General features: G+C 41.0%; 1 protein-coding gene and 1 long non-coding RNA gene across 2 annotated transcripts in view; one reads left to right on the forward strand and one right to left on the reverse strand.

Annotated features, from left to right (window-relative positions):
• The window catches only part of olfml2a (olfactomedin-like 2A), a 26171-nt gene extending 7691 nt beyond the window's left edge, over nucleotides 1-18480 (reverse strand). The window contains exons 1-5 of the mRNA XM_008294996.1: nucleotides 18192-18480; nucleotides 8044-8307; nucleotides 6552-6659; nucleotides 6258-6434; nucleotides 4252-4498 (exon numbers count right to left, since the gene is read on the reverse strand). Coding sequence (XP_008293218.1) covers nucleotides 4252-4498; nucleotides 6258-6434; nucleotides 6552-6659; nucleotides 8044-8307; nucleotides 18192-18260 — 865 coding nt within the window. The 5' untranslated portion in view covers nucleotides 18261-18480. The remainder of the gene's footprint in view (nucleotides 1-4251; nucleotides 4499-6257; nucleotides 6435-6551; nucleotides 6660-8043; nucleotides 8308-18191) is intronic.
• The window catches only part of LOC103367079 (uncharacterized), a 19176-nt gene continuing 15778 nt past the window's right edge, over nucleotides 18346-21743 (forward strand). The window contains exon 1 of the long non-coding RNA XR_520705.1: nucleotides 18346-18426. This is a non-coding gene — a long non-coding RNA (uncharacterized LOC103367079). The remainder of the gene's footprint in view (nucleotides 18427-21743) is intronic.

Consider the following 21743-nt stretch of genomic DNA (forward strand, 5'->3'; position numbering starts at 1 on the left):
TTCAGAAGATGAATTATTTGCTGTCGTGCTACACAGCACCATGTAGCATTGTGTAATGTTAGTTGTTGTGATTCAGTGAATGGTCTGACAATTCTTGGAACTTTCTGAAACAGAAAATTCAACATACCCTCTTCAAACAGTGACAGTGAGGTATGCAAAGATGCACTGCTACTTCTGTCACTTTTCATGTGTACAGTCCAGCGCAACACAATGATTGACTTGGCATGCAGTTTCGTTATTCCCATTTGTAAACTTTATTGCATCCTACAAAAAATAGCTTAAATTAAATAATGAAATCAAAGTGAACATATAGAAGAATGCAATTAGTATTATACATAAAAACACAGGAAGGGCAAAGAGAGCACATCCTTTACCAAGGCTAATCTTTGGCTAACAATTTTATAAAAAGTGGAGTGGATCGTTTCCACAGACTATTGGGTTCTTCCTTTTCAACTTCTTTCTTTATTTATTCATGTATTTCTTTATCTATATATCAATTGGGTAGGTGGTCCTAACATTAGTCTAAAGCAGGACTGTGTGGCAGGGAGAACCAGCCAGAAGCGCTCCATTAACTACATGCAATGACTCAGAGAGGTTAGCCCCTCCTATCTTATAAACATATAGACATAGTAATACGTAAATATATAAATGAATGGAAACTTAGATAGATAAAAATGTATGAAGAAACACATGGGGAAAAATGCATTAATTTAAAAAAAGCAGATTTTAAAAAATAGCCTCAGAAAAAGTTGATGGAGATGTGGAGATGTAGAAATAAATACAACGGATTTCTTTATTTATGTGCTTTTTATGACTAAAATGTTTTTCTAATTAATTAATGTGTGCAGTTAATTATTCATTTATTTCACTTTTTCATCCTCTATACTCTTATCCTGTTTATAACGGCAGGCTCTCACTGTGGCCATTTAGAACAGGCATAAACACTTTTACCTTTAGATGTGGTTGGACAGCATGTTGTATGATCTAAATCGCCTGAAGCATATTGAGGCCTTTAGCACCCTGTGAATGTCAAGATACTGTTGGAGAGGTTTTGGATTAAATTTACTAAATGTTTATTTGATTATTTTAAAAAAAAAGAAAAAAAAAAAGCTCATACTCAAACTCTTGCTCCTTCTTTCTAGATTCAGGCTTCAGTAGACTCTTGTGGTTTTTTTGGTAAAAAGTCAGCAGTCTGTATCAAAGGCACTCTCTGTCTGCTCCTCATATGCTGATGGTGTGCACTGCCAGACAGATGTAGGGAGATTACAGCAGTGCTACATAAGCAGAGCATCTCCCAGAAATGCAGACTGAACACGTGTACATGATGAGGGCTCAAGGAAACAATATTCAGAGAAGAGTTGAGACATTTTACAGTTCTGGTTTTCAGAAAGCTGTTCAGCATTTCAAGATTTTTTAAATTGTTCCTCAAATTAGGTGAAACACAAATTCTCAAACCAAACTAGAAAGCTAAATCGGTTAGTTATTGTAGCCGTGGCTGAGAAATGTAAAATGAAGAGGACATCAGCTAATTATTAACAGACAGGACATTCATCTGTGTTTTGTAAAACAGATGGGATACATACCTTACTTATTTTGTTACTTTACTACAATGTAGATCAAAGACCTCTTTAAAACATTTTGAAAATGATATGAAGTTAATTAAGCCGGTTTTAAAGGCCATGCAGGTTGTTTTGCCTGCTTTGACTGTATGTCTGTTCTTTAACGCTTACCATTACTGTTAACAATTTCCACTTTCAGCATTTGATATTTTACAAAGGGCTGCAAGGTTCTCTCTGGGTTCTCTCCGGGTTCTCCGGCTTCCTCCCACAGGTCCAAAAAGGTGAGGTTAATTGGTGATTCTAAATTGTTCAAAGGTGAGTGTGCTTGGTTGTCTGTCCCTAAGTGTAGCCCTGTGACAGACCGGTGACCTGTCCAGGGTGTCCCCTGCTTTCACCCTAAGTCAGCTGGGATAGGCTCCAGCCCCCCCGCGACCCTAGTGAGGATTAAGTGGTGTATAGATAATGGATGGATGGATATTTTACAAAGGGAGTTTGTATTTGCTTATACAGTTGTCAGAGCTGCATTTGCCTTCCATGATTACTTATCAATCTACACTTATGGATGTATGTCAGAAAGCACCAGCTCTCTCCATGACTACATGCTTAACCGTTTTGTATTGTTGTTTTTGTCATTTCATTTATAATCCAGCTAGAATCCTGCTAGAAGCAGAAGAATACTTAAAAATTTAAGTTTTTTGTCTCATAAAAAATGTATTAGGAAAACGCTATGTTCAGGAAGCCATCACTGGCACCTATAGAGGAAACTGATTTGTGTCTGTTTAGATTCTCCGTCACCGAGATCATGGTAATCCTAGAAGCTTTAGATAAAAGCAACTGGACTTCTTTTTAGTTTATGGAAGACATTTTGCCTCCTGGCTGACAAGTGAAACATTTCGAAGAGCCTAAAAGAGAAGTCAAGTTGTTTTTTTACTGAAGCTCCTAGAAATAATCTTTTATGTGGTATACGAGGAGGTGGATTCTCAGATTAGATTTGTGATGAAATGAGAGATAAACACTGAAACATGATCAAATATTTTATTGTCTTGTTCTTCTTCTTGGAACAGAGTCAGGTCACAACGCACAATGGTCTTAGTTGATGGATGTATGGTAGTTGGGAGTTTCTGTGTGATTTTGTAGGGTAGATAATACTGACATTTATTTTGGACTACTTATTGTTCCAGCTCACCTCTGCCTGTCTGATGTTTTGTCCTCCCTGTGCTTCAACGTGCCATGTGCACTTCACCTTTCAGCACGATGATAACATGCAACGGTTATGCAACATTTTTAGACTTTGTAAGCACCTTGGAATAGAATTTAGAAATTCTGTGTTTGCATGTCTGCAAGGTCTTGTGACCGACATTTAATCCTGTTTCAATTCTGTGCAGATGCACTTCTGCGGTCCGAAGTTTAACATTTGAATGTAAGCTATAACCCTGTTGCATTTCGCAGTTTTGATCCTGCTCTTGTTAGGTAGTTGCACCCACTATTTTTTTCCTTTTAAATATTTATTTATTTGTTTACTTTTTAACGTTTTTCAGCCAAGCACAACAAATGAAGCAGCTTTTCCTCTTGCAGTTAGGAGGTTGCTATCATGCTTTCATACCCCTGATTATTGTATGCAAGTGCATGCAGTCTGTGTCTATGTCTATCCTTCAGCATGATCGGTACTTTGTAGGGTTTCTGTTTTGAAGCACAGTTTTTTCTAGAGGCATTCTACAGTGCAGCTGCATGATTACTGATTCAAATACTGCTAATACTGGCAGCTCCCAGTAAATATGTTTGTCACTGTAGCTAAATTTGATGAGATGCATTAAAGCATCAAGATGCATCAACCCTCCCAGGCTGAATAGAGGTCCAGATTATGGAAATGCAGCCGAACAGTTTCAATGATTTCACAAGGGTGGCTGGACCCTCACTGATTCACATACATGGCAGAACACACGGTCTGACAGCGTTATGTGCGTGTGCCCTGTACAAACGCAGCATACCTATTCATTCAACTAGACTTAAAGAGGATTGGAAGGAGTCAGGAAATGTTTTCTCTGCGTTGGTGAGGGTCCCCACACATTATTGTGAGGAGTGACGCTGAGGCATGTCATGGACATGGCAGCACTGCATTGAGACAGCATTCCTTCAGCTCCATGTATTTTGCCAATAAAAGATTTGCGTTTCCTGTTCGTTGAATCCACCAACAATCCAAGTGCGCACTGACTAGAGCAGCTTTGCTAAAAACAACAATAGAATAATTCTTTTATTGTGGGGATTTTGTGTGCCACACAGCACTGGATTCCCTGTTTTATTGCCTCACACTTAAATGGAAAGTTTGCAACACAATTACAGCCTTATCTCACACTTGTGTAAAACAACATCCTAAGGAAAACTTTATACTGTTCTCTGTTGGAAACTAAATCAAAGTAATAAAAGCTCTGGTTCTATGATTCTATGGCTGCTGGCTGGTTCTGATCCAGCAAAGGTGTCACGTGGAGTCAGATAAGACTGCTTAAGAAACTAATTTGGATCATTTTCAACACCCACAGTGGATCACACACAGATGATCGCACACAGATGGGAGTGCAAACTCAGCTAAAGTGTGAGCATACTGTTTGCTTTAGCTCATAGAGGGTGGCTTTCTATGAACACAACACTGTTGGGATAGTATACAGAGTGTCCAAACCAAGCTGAAAACTCTCACCTCCTCTGTGCTCATCCTCGTCATTTTTGGAAGCCTTGTAGTATGTGATGCCTCTCACTACACCAGGCTGGTGGCCAACCACCTTGGCTTTGGCTGTAGGGTCAGGCTTGGCCGGTTTTCCAGGTTTGATGACCTCTTTCTTGGGCTTGATGACCTTTTCTTTGGGTGGTTTGGGAGGGGATTTGGCTGCAGGGGTCTTTTTGTTGGGTATTTTTACAGTCTCCTTGGCTTTCTCATCATTAGTGTCCTGTGAAGACATTTAGGTTGTCAGGGCAGTTGGCAATGCTGGCTTGTGAGTTTTGTATGCTGACTGTGTTTGTGAAAGTGTGCGTTTAGCTTGTGGTGCTTCAAGACTGAGTCCAAAACACCACCACTACCAATAAGAAGGAGAGAAAACCAAAGAATATACAGCTGTATAAGCAACATTCACAGTGTTCTTTAACTAAGAACTAAGCTTTTTTCGTGATTCGGTCAAATAATAATTATTCTTGATAATGTTGCTTGAAGGAACACAAGGTAATCACACATCAACAGATATCACATAAATTATAGAATTTTACAATATGCCAAAACTATGATTATAAATTTCGAAAAATGTACATCAAATCACACCAAATCACACCAAATCATGAACAATGATATTTACTCTGGGTTTTGGTCTCTACCAGCTACTGTGGGAAATAGCTGTTCCTTTAATATCTGAATGCGACATTATGTTCAGATGTTCAACGGCTAGCCATTTGGTGCTGAGAAGGTGAGTTTTTTTTTTTCTTTTACTGACAACAGGTAACCATGAGCAGCACTGATCTTGGACAGAACCAAAGATTTTAAGCCTCTGTACCCCAAAGCTTTGCCATTGGGTTTGAAAGGCAAAGAAACCCCCAAAAAAACACACAGATTCCGAGTCACAACTGAAGTGGTTTGACTAACCGGATGTAGGTTGCAGGTATAAGCCTGCCATTGGCCAGTTGTTTCAATGGACATCTATGTTTCTGGTCTGACTTAACAGATTGTAGGTTGTTGGTGTGAACCTGCTACTGGCCACACATTTCACACTACTTTCTTCTCCCCTTCTGCTATATACAAGCTGCCATTTTAAAAATCCTTTTTGCTATAGGAAACAGCAACAACAACCTTGGTGCCAGCAGCATACACTGAAAATTTCAAGTTTTGGATCATGCAGTAAGGCAGCCCTGCTAAATTTTGGGGAATTATCTATTGTAAAGACAGTGCCCTGCAAGCAAATGTTTCACCAAAACGATTCCCCAAAAACTATTTTGAATAAACATCATTGGTGCATTCTGTTATTAATTTAATTAAACACCACCACACCAGAGTCTTTTTTTGCTACAACACCAGAATAATAATGAGGTGCAGCCAGACCATTCTACACAGCACCATGTCAGTGCTTGAGAATGGTCTAGCTATGGTGAGACTACTGCATGTCCTTCCATGATTCCTCATGCTTCTATTATGTGACCCTTTTCTGAAACAAGACAAATACATCAGCCTTATTTATCTTGCTGTTTGTGCTAGTAGTTACTAAACTCCCCTTTTCATCATGCTACTGCTGCCTACATGGGCAGGAGGCAAACTGGTATTTTAGGGATTTGCAACATTTCTCATGTCCAGCAGTGCTATCCATTTTTTGGCATGTTGGTTTGGTTCTGTCTTTAAATGCTTGTTTGAATGGAGCATCTTACTGTGGACGTACCCTCAGTTATCAGTTTGTCAGTGTACTTTGCCTGTGTTTCCTTGCTATGCTCCTCATCTCTGTACTCTGTGCCATGTGGTCCTAGTTTTTACTGTTCTTTAATAGCTGCCTCTTTTTTTGTTAACCTGCTGTATTTTTGGTAAATTGCATCAGCTTAAGCACAGTAAAGCTTACTTTTTGTTTGTCAAACCTGCCTCCTGTGTCCTGTGTTGGGTCCTCCCTCTCTTTGAACTGAAACCGCAACAGGATGCTTGAAACAGAAAGCTTTAATTCAGAGTATGTTGCTCCTTACCTGTGCTTTGCTCTCAGAGGAGTCTTTCTGTAGCAGCTGCAAGCTGAGACTTGAGATCTCCTTCTTGATACTCATCATAATGTTGGAATAGTTCTCATATCTCTTAAACTGGTTGGTGAGGCTCATCATGCTGTCCCGAACAAACTCATTCTCTCGTGTAAGGTTTGTCTTGATTGTCTGCAATATCACAACCATTACAATAGTTATTGTTCAAGAAAAAAAAGCCTCTTCCAAGTGCCTTGTCTCTGACCAGCTTTTTGATTAAAATGATATAAGGGTGTGTTTTATTCCTACCTCTTCCAGGGTGTTCATCTGCGACATCACTTTGTTAATGTAGGAGTGGACTTTCAATAGATCCATGCTGTAAAGAGTTCCCTCGAGGAGGTCCACCATGGATTGGAGCTGCCATAAAAGAAGATGAACTAGCATTATTTCATCACCACCTGAATATATAGCTGACAGCTTTATATGACAGTGTTTAACAGCAGTAATATCTTAAGTACCCTCCAAGACATTTACACTAATTGCCGCTATTGACATCCACACTGCCAGTTCAGTGCTCTCTGTTTAAGCTACATTCAGAGACATATTGACTTAATTTATATTAAACATCTGGAACCAGCTTTTGTTTCATATGGTACATAGTGTGCATCTCCTGCTTGTGAACAATGAACGTGTGCTTTAGGTATGTGCAAAGGTGTGCTGATGTGTTCGCAAAACTTGTTAAAGAATGATAAAGAATTGGTGGGATGTTTCGCTGATTACTATACTTTAAGTTTAATTTCAAAAACAAATAAAGTGCACATACGTAATCCTAGGTCATTAATTACATTTTTTGTGTTCTTTTGTTATTTCTTACTTTTTTGTGTATTGTGTCAACCTTTTCCTAACCTTATCATATTTCCTGCTGTAACACTCCATTTCAATTTGTATGTAATGTGATTATTTCCAAGGCAATCGTTTTATAGATTTTTTAAAACAAAATGTAAAAAAAATTTAAAAAAGATAAAATATCCAGCACAATTTCCTAAAACACATTGTGTTTTCAGCTTACTTGTATTGTTCAGTATTGTTCAATTATCAGCTCAAACCTCCAGTTATTTGGTCCATGTTGATAAAAGGCAGCTGGAACTCAACTTATTAAATAGTTACCATTTCAGATAGATTTTTTTAGTCATATGAGCAGTGGTTTATACAGTTGAGAGCAAAAAACAGCAAACCTCAGCAACTACTGGCCTAAATTTGGCAATAATAAATAATATTCAATTTAGCCAGAGCACAATTCAACCACCATTTCCACTTGCACAAAAGAAACCTTATCATTGGAATGTTGCCCTGACATTTTCTGAGGGTATTCCTGCTCTCCACTGCTTTACTACATAGATCCCTGCCTCTAGAGCTGCATGTTTCTAATCTGTGGTCATGGCTTCACCAGCCTGCTCAGTGTTTTTTGTTCTCTTGTCTGTTTCTCACTGCTCATCTTTAGTCTCTCTGTTCTCCCTGCACCACAACCAGTTGAGGCAGATGACTGCCCTCCCCGAGCTTGGTTGCGCTCAACTTTTGTTGTTTTAAATGTGCTATATAAAAAAAATTATGATTACTGGTAAGGCTGTTGGCGAAATTATAAGTGGGCTTTGCTGCTCAGCAACAAAAAGACTCAACATATGCAGATCCTTACATTGTCTATTTTCTCTACAAACGAAAACGGATGGCATCAAAATCATTTAAAATTTCCTATGATCACATAAATTCTTTTGCATAATGCCTTTAAGCTACATCCACTCACCTTTAGTAACTCAGGGGCCTGTTTCTTCAGCTTCTCCATCTTCCACTCATTTTCACAGGGGTTGAGAGAGGATGGCGGGGCCGTGCACGAACACTTACAGTCTGATCCAGAGCTCACCGTCTCCACTGTGTAGAAGTCCTCCACACGTACACTGCCGCTCCGCAGCCGGAGGCAGGCGTCCTTGCTTAGAGGGCGCATGATGCACTTACACCGGCAGTCTGAGCCTTCTGAAGTCATCCGAACAGGCTCGGTCTCCCCAAAGATCTAGAACACAGAACATGAACTCTTTCTCAGATCCAAAGAAAATATTTTCTAAAGCCTTTTCTGTGATGTCATGTGTAACATTTTGTTTCTGCATGTAAGTACCTCTTAGATGTATGATGTGGAAATGTGTCCCAAGTATGGTTTTATTCTAAACAAACAGACTCAGACTTCTGGGAAAACTTAACACTAGGACAACAATGATCTTGACAGCACTGTGTATTTGTCCAAACCCATAAAATGTTTCTGAAGGTATATCTTCAGCTCTGCTGTTCCTTCCTCTACCAGTGAATCCTGAGTTTTTCCAGTCATCTGTTCCATTGGCCTAACCCCAGTTAGTCTTCCATGAATAGTAAATCCATTTTTTTATTGTAGCGAAACAAAAGCAAGGGAAGGAAAGTGATCTTGAAAAATAACCACATGCTTCCCCTCTTTTGAATGTTAGCTGGTGTGACTCAGAAGAAAGCCTCAGAGACAAACATAACTCATTCAGCTGCATCACCAGCTGGCTTTTGGCTGCTGTGTGTGATGACAGACGATTTGGCAGGCCATGGCCATGGCTTACTTAATAAACAAGAAGCAATGCATGGCAGCCTAAGCAGACATTCCACACGTGTACTATCTGAGAAAAGTGCAACCTGACATAAGGTGGAGATAACTTTCACACAAGAATTCAGTTACAGAGATTTACTGCATATTTCATGAAATGTTCAGGCAGCAACGGTGAGTTGGCAGACTGAGTTCTGCTGGCCATTCAAATCTATCATGCCTTATTTCACAGTAAAACAGGTGCTAGTTTAAAACACTAACATTCTTTGAAATGGCCCTTTACAGCTGCCTTATGTGACTGATGTGAACAAAGGTGTGTTCAGACTAACAGCAAGCCATCTTTAGAGGTGGCATGATCCTGAAGTCAGTGCAAAGATGCAATAGGATGCTAATTTTTCCAGTTAATAAATGAAAAGAGACAAGAGGAAAACAGAGAAATACAGAATGGACACACAGAGAGAACTAGAGTTTTATTTGCTGGGTTTTGAGATCAGTCAGAGGAGCCACACAAACATGGCAAGAATACTTTTAGCTTGTTACTTTGGAAAGAAAAAGTTTGAAAAAAAAAAATTTAAACTGTGATTGATAAGAAGACCTGTATGCTGAAATTCCCAGACATTTAAAAGAAATGGCAGCAGACTGATGCAAACTTCACTGAGCAGATGCCCTCAAAATAGGATGAACCATTGTAAGTCATCTATACCTATGAAATGTATTGTCACATCTTGCATGTTCGCATGTTGCGAGTTGTAAATGCAAATAATTTTGTATTTGCATTGGTTACAACCGTGTTTCTCACTCGGTATAACTCTTGATTTGAACCTAACATTCAGAATCCCGACTTTGGATCATGTGTTGGGAGGATGTTCAGGCTGTCATCTCTGTTCGGTAAGATTTAGGACTCTCAATAAACCACAGGACAGACGCACATGTGGTATCATTTCACAGAGATTCTTCATTAATGAACTGTGGCCCTGTCCTCAAATGACTGAAGCTTTTAGGTAGGATTGTACCCTGGGACCCTACAAACCAATATCTTTGCAGATGTTCTCCTTAGTGGTGACCTTTTGTCTGTGGTGATTCTTTGTACAAGAGCTTTCTTCGAGAATTACAGAAAAATGTTCAAGGCAAACTCTTACAGAAAATCTTTACGAAGTCCAAACTGTTTTGACTGCATGCTTTGAAATTTTTGTGCACAGTGACAAGTGCAGACAAATCAGTCTGTAAAGGTGTTTCTATGCAGCTCTGGAGGAGCTTTGTCAAGAGAAACTGACAGTGGTGATGTCATACTGATGTAGTCTGAAAACTGATTACATAAAGTTTTTACAAACTTGGCTCACAGAGTTACAAATATGTAAGGGGGGGGGGTGCTAATTGTTAAATTATGAGAAATGTAGGATTTTTGTTTTTTAAATCAACCAACCAATTGTGCAGGAAATGATTTATAAAAAGATTTGTATATTCTGCAATTTATATGGTCATGCCAGAAATGAAATGCTGTATTTAGAGATGTCGCTTTCTGATTTGGCAATGTTATGTTTGATGGTATATTATTTAATAGGTTTTCATAGTTAGAATTTTGACACATTTTTGTTTTTTTGGCAGTACAGCTGCAGGCTTAGTGAAGATATGGGGGGAGGAGTGGTGGAGGAGGTGGAGGCTCATTAGTGAAGGAATGCAGGCTGAGTGATGGTGAAGATGTGGAGGGAAGGAGGTGTGCTTTCCCCTCCACTGCAGCAGACATATTGGAAGGGGGTCTGATACGGGGCAGGACTCCTGTGTGCAGAGCCGAGCCAATCCTGACCCATGTCAAGCGAAAAGGCAGCAGGTTGACAAATGCTACAGCCACATGAAAACAGAGTGGATTAGCAGATTAAACTTCTTTAGTGGAGCCTATGCCTATGGCTCTGCTGAGCTGCATTGTTCAGCCCCAGCCAAACCCCAACTGCTGCATAGCAACATCAGCTTACGGTGCTTTAAGTTGGGGAAGTCACAGAAATTCCAACCAGATTTGCGTTGGTACTTCATGTCTAGTCAAAAAGGACTAAGCTATTACTCTGCATGCTTTTTTGCAGGAGAGCGATCTGGCAGCAGCTCATCGTGAAAAATCCAAATCATTCTGCCAGTCAGAGCAGCTGCTTCCTCCTCCTGTCAAATCATATGTGCTGGTATGCCTAACTGACCATCCAGCATCTCATGCCAAGCTGACCTACCAGCATGAGAACAAGCAACACAATTAAGAGTGCTAATAATTAAGAGTACAGAGTATTTAACGCATGCTTTGAGCTTTGAGTCTTTGGCTTTGACCTCTCAAGTGCAGTCAAGTTTCAGGTCAAAAAGTACACAGCTCAAACGTGAACTCATGTCTGCACAATGGGAGGAAAAGAGCCTGCATGCCGCAGAGAGCTCTATTAGATCAACCGCTGCAGTCTTTAACAGCTAACACGCCCTGACAGTGATGAAGTGAAACCCCATTTGTGCTCAGGATTGTTAAAAACACACAATGTGCTACACAAAGGCCGCTGCATTCATTAGCCGCAGAGTTTAAGTCAGTGTTTCGGTAGCACTGGTCTGTTGTATCTGCAGCCGTGTCCATATAAACAAGGATATCCTCCCCTTTTAGTGCTCTGCCAGCTGGTAATCACTGGGACAACTTTATAGTACACAAGGTGAGTATACTCAGCTGTATGTTCCAGCCTTCCTCAAACTGCTGTTTTAAAGTATTTTCCCACAAATGCACAATAAGGCACCTTAAATTCTCATCAGTCATAAGCCCATCAAGCTTTTGATTTTAAAGAATGGACTATCTCTTTAAAATCCACATCCTCTCTTGTGAAGGTCAGTCAAGACCAAATGCAGGGCCCACATTCCAGTCCAAAGAGTCCGCCTGATTTTTAATCTAATTAGTGGTGCTTATGATAAACAGTCTTACTGTGCCACTGTTAAGATTAACTTGTACAAAGAAGGAATTTTTTTTAAAGCCTTCAAGTCTGGAGATGAACCATGAGGTCGGTGACTCAGACAAAACTGCTGGCATTAGCACAGGGATGTTAATTAGCTGAACACAAAGTGTATCAAGCACTCGCTGATTTTGGGGGTACACATCTACATTCCTGCTGGGTCTGTTTATGTGGCCAGATACCCTCTGAACCTTTCAGTCATTGCAGCACACAAAGCTACAAAAATGAAAGCATGTCTGACACATATTGTCCTTAAATTATTTACTAAATGTGTTAAAGAATAACTTTTGTCAATGTTCACTTTGTCGACACAACAACAACAAAGAACTCTGGAAAAACCACTAAACAGGATTTTTACACATTTTCACACTGAGGGAGTATGTGCCCAGATCAAGTCAGTGAGAGTTGATTACATATGAACACGCATGCAGCACACTGTCATGTACACCCCGAATGACAGGGCCAGTAGAAAGTCTAGGGACTTTTTGAAGGTCCACTGATCCACCATTGTGACGGCCCACGGAGATTTGTCCCAGTGTACTGAAGGCCAGGACACTACTGCTCCCTCTTAAAATCCACGTACATAAGCTGCTCATTCATATGCACACAAAAAAAACAAAACTGAACAGAACAAAAAAACACTTAGCTAATTATTCGTGTGTGTTTTGTGACCTCAACCACAAATGGAATAATCAATCTTGCCAATGACAGTCCCTGGAACATTTCTTTCAACAACTGTTTAGTAGAGCTGATAAAAAGCTGCAGAGTTTATTACACCTCAGTGACCCAAATATTTTGCTCAATTAAAAAAAAATTTATTGAACAAAGCAAATAATCCATTAAATTCTTGTTGCTACAGTGCATTATTTGGTCTACGCTGTACAGTGTAAGCTGGAGAGAGGAGAACAGCAGCTGAAGACATCACTAGCAATATAATTTCCATAGATTCCAATCTTTAGATGGGCCTCTAGATTAAAGCAAAACAACTCTGTCAATCTGTGCACGTGGTTTAGCAATCCAATGTTTATTATTGCATAAATGCACAGATTTCCACATAAATCTTTCATACCATATGACCCCTGGTGGCTCCATAATATGGTGTAGTTAGAGCCATGACAATGAAACTATACTAATGCAAGCATGCTTTACAAAGTAAGGGAAAGTATTAAACATTTTTTTTTTGCTGAGATTGATACAGTATCTTTCTTTTAAATACAAATTCACCACCAGGATGTGCATCTGGAAACAGATCAACACTGGCTCTCTGCCGACTGTCTATGGTTTACTAATTAGCACTTCGATTTTTTTTTCACATATTGTGATTTTACAGGGAGTTCTTGGCCACATGCGGTTAGTTGTGTCATATGAGCTTTCCAAGCAATCAGTGGGGACACCAACAAGTCAGTGCAGCTGGCCACAAAATAGTCTATCCCTTAACCTCCAACCACAATGGTAGTCAGTTATATTTACTGTGCAAACATACGAGTGCTATCAATCCTTTTGTTTAATTAGCGGCAAGAAAGCAAATCAGCGTATTTCCAAAAATATCAAACTCTTCCTTTTCAAAATGGGAAAGATTCTTATTAATAATGAATGGATGGAAACTGATGGGTATCTCACATGAAAATAAGATGCACTAAACATCTATCTACCACCCCAACCTCTGCACAATTATGTTGCTACAAACACAGCACATTAGTTTCTACACTGATAATGAATGCTGGAAATAGACATAAATCATGAGTTGCAAAATCATGCAATACCCATGTAATTCTTCTGATTTCAAGGCAACAGCACCACATGCAGTGCAATACCTTGTAAGAAAAACATGTTGACATCAGAAAAATGCCTTTTCTATCTCACCTCTGACAAAAAAAAACATAAAGAGCTTTAGTGGTGACCACTAATGTTGCTTTAGAGGATTGCAGAAGTCAGTTTTTGCATGCCCAGGTCTGTAAAATGTTGAAGTCCACATGACCTGAGAAAGATGTGATGAAACTTTAAATACCAGAAATCAGAACAAATAGGCATAATCTGAATCTTGTATGCTGAATGCTTGTATGTATTACTCCCAAGGACAAATGAACCTGCATGTTGTGAGAAGAGGGCCAAAACTTTGTCAAAACAGTAATCTTGAGAACAGAAAAGTGAACAATACAAGTAAAGTGTACCCTAAATCACTCCGTAATAGAAGCAGGACTATGTTCTAAGATAATTTGCTAAGGACCCTTGTTTCACAGACACATACACATTCTGATAATAGAGTTGTTGTACAGCACACACACTGAAGCTAGCATTCATGCAGATTGTTTAATGATGCAGTTCTTAACTATATTCAGAGACAAGAACTGAAATCTATGATTAAGAGAAAAGCCTAGAATAAAACACAGTTTTGCACCAAAGCCAAGCCAAGTTACCTTCATAAAAGCCTCATCATGTGCAGGGTTGCACACCTGGGACGTATGGCAAATGTTGACCCACTCACATTTAGGCCAAGAGCTGGTTTCTCCTCAGGTCACTGCCTCAGTCCTAAAGAGGTATTAGTCTTTCTAATCAGCTTGCAGCCTTGTATTTTAACCACAAACACTGAGACGTGACTCTCTGCAGACTGATAATGTTGACTCTTCATCAGGCCGCATGTGACACCCCCAATTAAATGAAGCCTTGTTGACACAACATGACATGATAAAATGTAATTTCATGCACACTCAAAGGCTACAGGTTACCTTAACAGCATTAACAACATCTGGAATTCCATTTCTGTTTAATCGGATCTGATCTCTGCCACCATCAGAGTGCCATGCAGCACCCTGCTGGCTCACTGAGGCAGCCTGAGCATCCAGTCTGCTGTCTCCTTCTCCCTGCCCCCTATCTGACCTTTCACTGATTGTCCTCGGGTTTGTTTACAACCAAAACATAAAGCAGGTGCACGCGCTGGTTCCCACGCCACCCTCTAGTGCCCTCTGTGCCCTCCTCTCTGCAGGCTTTGTCTCTCATTAATGCCAGTGCCACCAGTCTGGCCACAGTGACAGTAACTGGGCGTCTCCTGTGGCAGTGAGGCTGGAGCTGTAACACCACTACTGCACAATGAGGGATAGTGTTATGATGCCAAAAGCATGTTATAGATGTCTTTACAAAGCCCACCACCAATATGAGTCTTAATGTGACATCTGTACTGAAGTAATCTTTAACATGCATTTTTTTTTTGAGTGTGCATCAGTTTTGTTTTGTTTTTGGTTGTTTTTTTGGCACATTTTTGGGGGGTTGATTTGACAGTGGAAGAATGACAAAAATGAGGGGAGAGATAGATAGGGAATGACATGCAACAAAGGACACATTAACCCCTGACCACTGGGACGCCCCTATTTTGTGCATGCTTTGTTGAAAAGCCTGTTGCAAATGGTTTTCCACCCTGACCGTAGTGACAATGAAAAATAATAATGAAAAATACTATGTAATAAATCAATTTTTGGTTAGTTTAGTTTCTGGTTAATCAAAATTAGTAAAAAGATATCCATATTATTAAAACACAACTGACAATCTTCACAATTTGGATGGAGTTTTGAAAAGACTTGACATTATAGCTGTATTTTTAAAAAATATATTTTTTAATCCCGCTTCAACAATTCTCTTTTTATTACTGTTAACATTACCAATGCCAGCACGCCTTTACAAGGATGGGAGCCAGTAACAACAGAATAAGGCAAACTTTATAACTTATGGTACAAAAATACAAATGCAGCATGCAAATTATCTTCTTTTCTGACTGAGTGAAAATGTTCACAACCTCATTTCTATTGCTCTGGCTAGAAGATGATTAAATTTAGCCAATTGTGCACAAAATGTTTTTTAGCTGTTTAACTGGTGACAAATTATCCATCACTGAGTTAATCCACAACACTGTCCAGTGTGGCTTCAGTGGACAATGATCACACAGTGACCAGTACAGTATTGACTACTAAAGATCACCTTAACATGCAGCTTTATTCAAGCGGCATGAAAACATGGATGGCAAGGGATAGATGAGAATGCTGGCAGATCAGTTAGGGTTATGGCCAGGCACCTCAACGTACACAATTCCACCAGTAGTTGACAAAGAAATGTTTTTCACAAAACTCTGGGTGGACGGTTCGGACATGATCCTCTTCTCCAAACTGTCCGCCAACCTCTCCAAGCCCTTCAGAAGAAGTAGCGTTAACAACCTCAGTAACTGTATGTAGTACAGACCTGTGATTTCTGGACAATGACCACACTCTCCAACTGCCTATTATCATTTCCAATATAGCCATGCTTGTTGTTTTAGATTCCGGTTAGAGCTAATTTTTGACCAAATATGCAGTCCAGGAGCATAACCAGAGGGAGGCCTGGGGGTCCACAGCCTCCACAAAATGAAGTCTGACCATCCCCACAACCAATAGTTAATCCTGTTAGAGGGCTGGAGTCTATCCCAGCCAACTCAGGGTGAAGGCAGGGGACACCTTGGACAGGTCTCCAGTCTATCACAGGGCTACACTTAGAGACAGACAACCAAGCACACACACATTCACACCTACAGATAAGTTAGAATCTCTGTGGGAGGAAGCCGGACAACATGAAGAGGTCCCAAGCTGCACAGAGAGAACATGCAAAGTCCACACAGAACATCCTCACCACATGTAGACAACATAAAATGCATCTGTTTTATATATGTGTATATATATATAAATTGTTAGAAAGTGTGTAGGATTTATTTTCACAGTCCAAAGACATGCTGATGTTAATTGACGAGTGTGGTGCTTGGTTGTCTGTCTCTGTGCGGGCCTGTGATAGACTGGCGACTTGTCCAGGTGAACCTGCCTCCACCCTGAGTCAGCTGGGATAGACTCCAGCTCCCCAGCAACCCTACAGAGTATAAAGTGGTGTACAGATAACAAATGGATGGTTTTATCAAGAATTAGAAAACTTGAACTTTAATAATTGTTCCACATTTCTAAACAACTGAGGGCTAAATAAAAAAGCGTATTATACTGTACTTGAGTTGTCTTGGTGTACTTCTACATGTCAGTTTTGTCTGCAGAAGCAAATCACAGGCATGAGTTATCAAAAAAATAATCATCTGGCCTGAAGATTTGCCACACACATAAAAGCAATTAATGTTAACTTGGCATTGTGTCCTAATGTAATGGTTTCAGTCTGATCACGCCTATAAACATTATTGCATTATTAAATTACATTGCCATTATTGTCTGATGATCTGCTACAGCATTGTTACTATGATTTGGCTTTGTAAACTTTATGAAAAGGTTGTTACTAAATATGCACTCCAGTGGCTCTACATGTGCTGGCTTTGCAGCTGTAATAGCCTGCGCTCTTCTGCTTTCAAGCATCAGATTAGATTTTGAAACCTGACTGTTGAGAGGTTCAACACTGAGGCTGTGTAGCTTAAAGGCTTCCACTTCATCAGAGGTACTAGATGGAGTTGAACTCATGGTTGAGTGCATGTTCCTCCACACCAAACTGGAAAGATCCTTTTCATAGAGCTCCCTTTTGGGCAAAGTCATAGTTTAGTAGTAAAATGACAAACACAAACAGTTGATAGAGATAGAAGCACAGACTGCAGCAGTAAGATTTGGAGCTGGACCTCACAGTGGATGTTACTATCTCAACTGCTGCCCTGAACACTGGGTTCATAGGCCTACTACTGCTACTACAGATGGGTTTTACTCCTCACTGACCCACACTGCTGCTGATTTGGCCCTCTTGATTGTATCCAGAGACAATTGTTGACACTCACACACCATACTCAGTCATACATAGACAACAACGCTTGCATGTCTTCATGTAATGTGTAGAGAACATGTGTTTTTATCATACAGCAGTGTGTGTGCATGTGTGTGGAGTCTGTGTCTGTGGCTGGATTAGGCTGAGGGAGAGTGAGGGGTTACTGTGGTCCAGCAGCTGTACAAACAAGCACAGCCAGATATTACCATTACCCCACTGAGTGCCATCTCTCCCACACTCTGCTGGCACCAGGCCTGTACACTCTGGAGGTGTAATTACAAACACCCATGGTTAGGATACTCATGTCACACAAAAGCCGTCATTGGGAGGATTACCTCGAATCAAAATGACACATAACCCGAACCATCTGTCGGCCTTAGACAGTAAATTTACAGGTCTGGCTTTGGGAAAATGTTGGGTATTGTTCAGGTCACTTATTTGTCTGAAGCAGAGGCACCGCTACACTGAACATGATGCAGGTAAGAGGTCAGGTAGAGAACGAAGGAAGAGTTGTCATTAAATGATAAAACACGTCTGTCTCCGAACAAACACTTGCTTTCAAATGCAATCACGCATGACAATCCTACAGTGAGAAGTTAGTGTTTTGCAGTTTCTTACCTTGCTCTGTGCGGAGGCATCTTTACACAAAACCAGCAGACAGGCGAACAAGTTCGCGTATCTCCACATTTTCTCTTCTGCGTGTTTCTGGGCGTAAAGTTCAGAAATCCAAAACGACAGTCACTGCGATTAGTCCATGAGGTTAGGTGGTGCGCCTATTTGAACTCCATTTCCACTTCACACAGGGGAGGATCCTATAGTATGTGTCCGTCTGTGTATGTGCGGATGTAAGTGTGTGCGCCCTTCTGAAACGCACGCTCTGTCCTCAGCCAGATGCACAGTGCGCATCATTCATCATCCGCTGTCCACCGAGGATAGGAGGAGTTTACGCATAAACAGTCTCTCGGTGTGTATTCAGTCTGTACAGGACAGACAGGTTTCACTTAGAAATGAAATATTGCTAATAATAAAAAATACAAATTAATATAATGAATAGATAAACAAAAATAAAGAAAGCTAATATTTAAATAACTAAAAATAATTGTTGAATGTAAGTATGTATTCTTTTTGATTCAGTGCACATAATATCTCACAATGAATAGTGTCAGAATTTGGAGGTTTAAAATGAAAAGAAGGCTTGGTTTTTGAAGAACAGCACATGTTTTAAGAAATGTGGGCTTTTGGCGCCACCATCTGGATGATGATTAAGTCGCAACTCCAGTCCAGCACACTTTGGAGTCACATGCGAGGCATGTCCGTTTGTAAAAGCAAACACAACGGGACGACTGACTTGAAGCTTTAATTACAAAGAACACTAAAAGTAAGTATAGTGATGAGAACCATGCAAGATTGAGAGATGAGCTGCCAAACCTTATATTTGTGCAATATGTACAGGGATGTGTTGGATGACTGCAGGGCATAAGATATATATGTTGAGTGTCTGAACTGTCTGAGGTCTACAGTTAGATTCTGACACCAGGTTCTGTTCAAGGCAGGACCAACGATCTCATAGCAAAGCACTACTAACTTCACAGTAATTCCCTGGTAATGTGAAATCCATATTTAATCGATTAACACTTTGTGGTGCTCTGCTGTGTGTGTGGTGGGAACCTAAATTAAAAACATATTATCTGATGGAAAAATAACATCCTTGTCGGAGACGGTAGAGCTGCTCCAAAGGTCGTTCTCTCTGTATTCAGGTGCATCACCAACAGATGCAGGAAAAGTCTAAGATTGTTTGTTGCGTGTTTTAGGTGAAACTGAAGACCAAAGTGAGATGGATCCAATTTCTGACTAATCTTTGGTTTAATTTAAGAGACCAACCACATAGTTATTTGTTTACAGTGTAACATACAGTCTATGGTTGCATCAAGTCATTTTGTTCCTTTATTAATGAATATTACCAGACAATTGTTTTAATAGAACAGAATATACTTTATTTACCTGTGAAATTATTGTAAACAGCAGCATCCAAAAACATAGAAGAAAGTACAAGAAAATAATAACGAAGTAATATGCATCCCCGGTGTCCGTACACAGCAGGTCCAAGGCCCCACCTTCTCCGGTTGGACAGTCCACATACTGGCAGAATGTGGGGAGAGTGGCAGAAAGCGATGTATGATTAAAGTCTGCTGAGATGATGATCGGAGACTCAGAGTGTGATGTTTGCAGCTGGGATGTGCGAATGTGAACAAACCAGATGCTATACATTAACACGCTTTGCCTGGTTGGTGCTGCTGCCATGTGGAGAACAGCTGAGAGGAGAGACACAGCGGACTGCGGAGACATCCATCCATCCATCCATCCATCATTTAACTATACACAGCTTAATCCTCGCTAGGCTCGGGGTGAGGTGGTCTATCCCAGCTGACTCAGGGTGAAGGCAGGGGACACCCTGGACAGGTCACCAGTCTACAGGGCTACACAGAGACAGACAACCAAGCACACTCACCAATTAACCTCAGCATATCTTTGCACTGTGAGAACCCACGCAACCCACAAACACAGAGAGACACAACAGATTCTCAGATTTTCAGAAATCAAAATTTGGCCCCTTTTTTTGTTTGTTTGTTTTGTTTATAAACTGGAAATGAGTTACCTGACTATTCCAGTAAGAATCCAAATGTTGTGGCACGTAAACATCCCATCCCACAGTAGCAGAGAGGCTCAGACCACAGACACAGAATAATCACATTTCCAGTGTTTCTGAATTGCTTTTTCTACAAAGCAGCTGCACAGATTCGACAGTGAACTTCAGCCAAGCTCAGGATGAATCAGCGCCATCAGTAAATATAGTTCCATCTGGACTGATGAAGTGCTCCACAGTGACAGGCCTAAATGACTACCGACCTATAGCTCTAACCCTGGCATCATGAAGTGCTTTGAGAGGCTGGTCATGACACACATCAAAGACTCCATCGACATCACTGTGGACCCCCACCAATACACCTACAAGAAGAACCGCTTTACTGCTAACAGCATCTCATCGGTGGTCCACACAGCCCTCACCCACCTGGAGAGCAGAAACTCATATGTCTGCCTGCTCTTCCTGGACTTTTCCTCCGCCTTCAATACCATCATCCCACAGACCCTGGTGCACAAGCCTTGGACTGAGCTCCACACTGGGGAACTGGGTCCTGGACTTCCTGACCAACCGACCTCAGACTGTCAGGATCCACAACACCATCTCCTTCTCCATCACCCTCAGCACTGGCTCGCCTCATGGCTGTGTGCTGAGCCCCCTCCTGTTCACTCTGCTGACGTATGACTGCTCGGCGAGACACCCCAGCTGAAATTTGTGGATGATACAGCAGTCGTGGGATGCATCACGAACAATGATGAGTCCAAATACAGAGAGAAGGTGGAACACCTGGTGCAGTGGTGCAGAGACAACAACCGCTGCATCAATGTGAAGAAGACCAAGGAGATGGTGGTGGATTTCAGGAGGGACAAGTGCCATCCCCCTCCCCTGCACATCGGAGGAGCAGCTGTGGAAGTGGTCTCCAGCTTCAGGTACCTGGGTGTGCACATATCCACAGACCTCACCCAGAGCGCCAACACTTCCCGTCTGGTCAGGAAGGCCCACCAGAGCCTCTACTTCCTCAGGAAGCTGCAGAGAGCTGGACTTGGGTGCTCTGTTCTGAGGAGCTTCTACCATTGTGCGGTGTAGAGCGTCCTCTACACCTGCATCGCACGGCAGCTGCACTGCTGCTGAGAAGAACAGACCTCCATCATCACGGTGCAGGGGAAGGGGTCTCCGCATCATGAAGGACTCCACCCATCCCGCACACAGACTGCTTCAGCCCTTCCCCTCAGTCAGGCGGCTCAGGAGCATCCAGAGCAAAACCACCAGGCTCAGAAACAGCTTCCTCCCTGAGGCTGTCAGGCTGTTGAACTCGAGCCGTGCTCACCATCACACACAGACTGCACCAACTGCACTATTAAACACTTTTATTCATGTATGTGCAATATTTTAAACACCAAGCGCAATATACAATCTACCTCACTGCTACTCAAATGTTTAGTGCTAACATAACTACTTTTGGCTTTCTACTCTTTACATTTATATTGCTGTATTTCTACTTATATTTTGCTCTTCTTTTTATTGTCCAT

This window comes from Stegastes partitus, unplaced genomic scaffold (assembly GCF_000690725.1).
Source record: "Stegastes partitus isolate 25-593 unplaced genomic scaffold, Stegastes_partitus-1.0.2 Scaffold1013, whole genome shotgun sequence".
Classification (NCBI taxonomy): Eukaryota; Metazoa; Chordata; class Actinopteri; family Pomacentridae; genus Stegastes; species Stegastes partitus.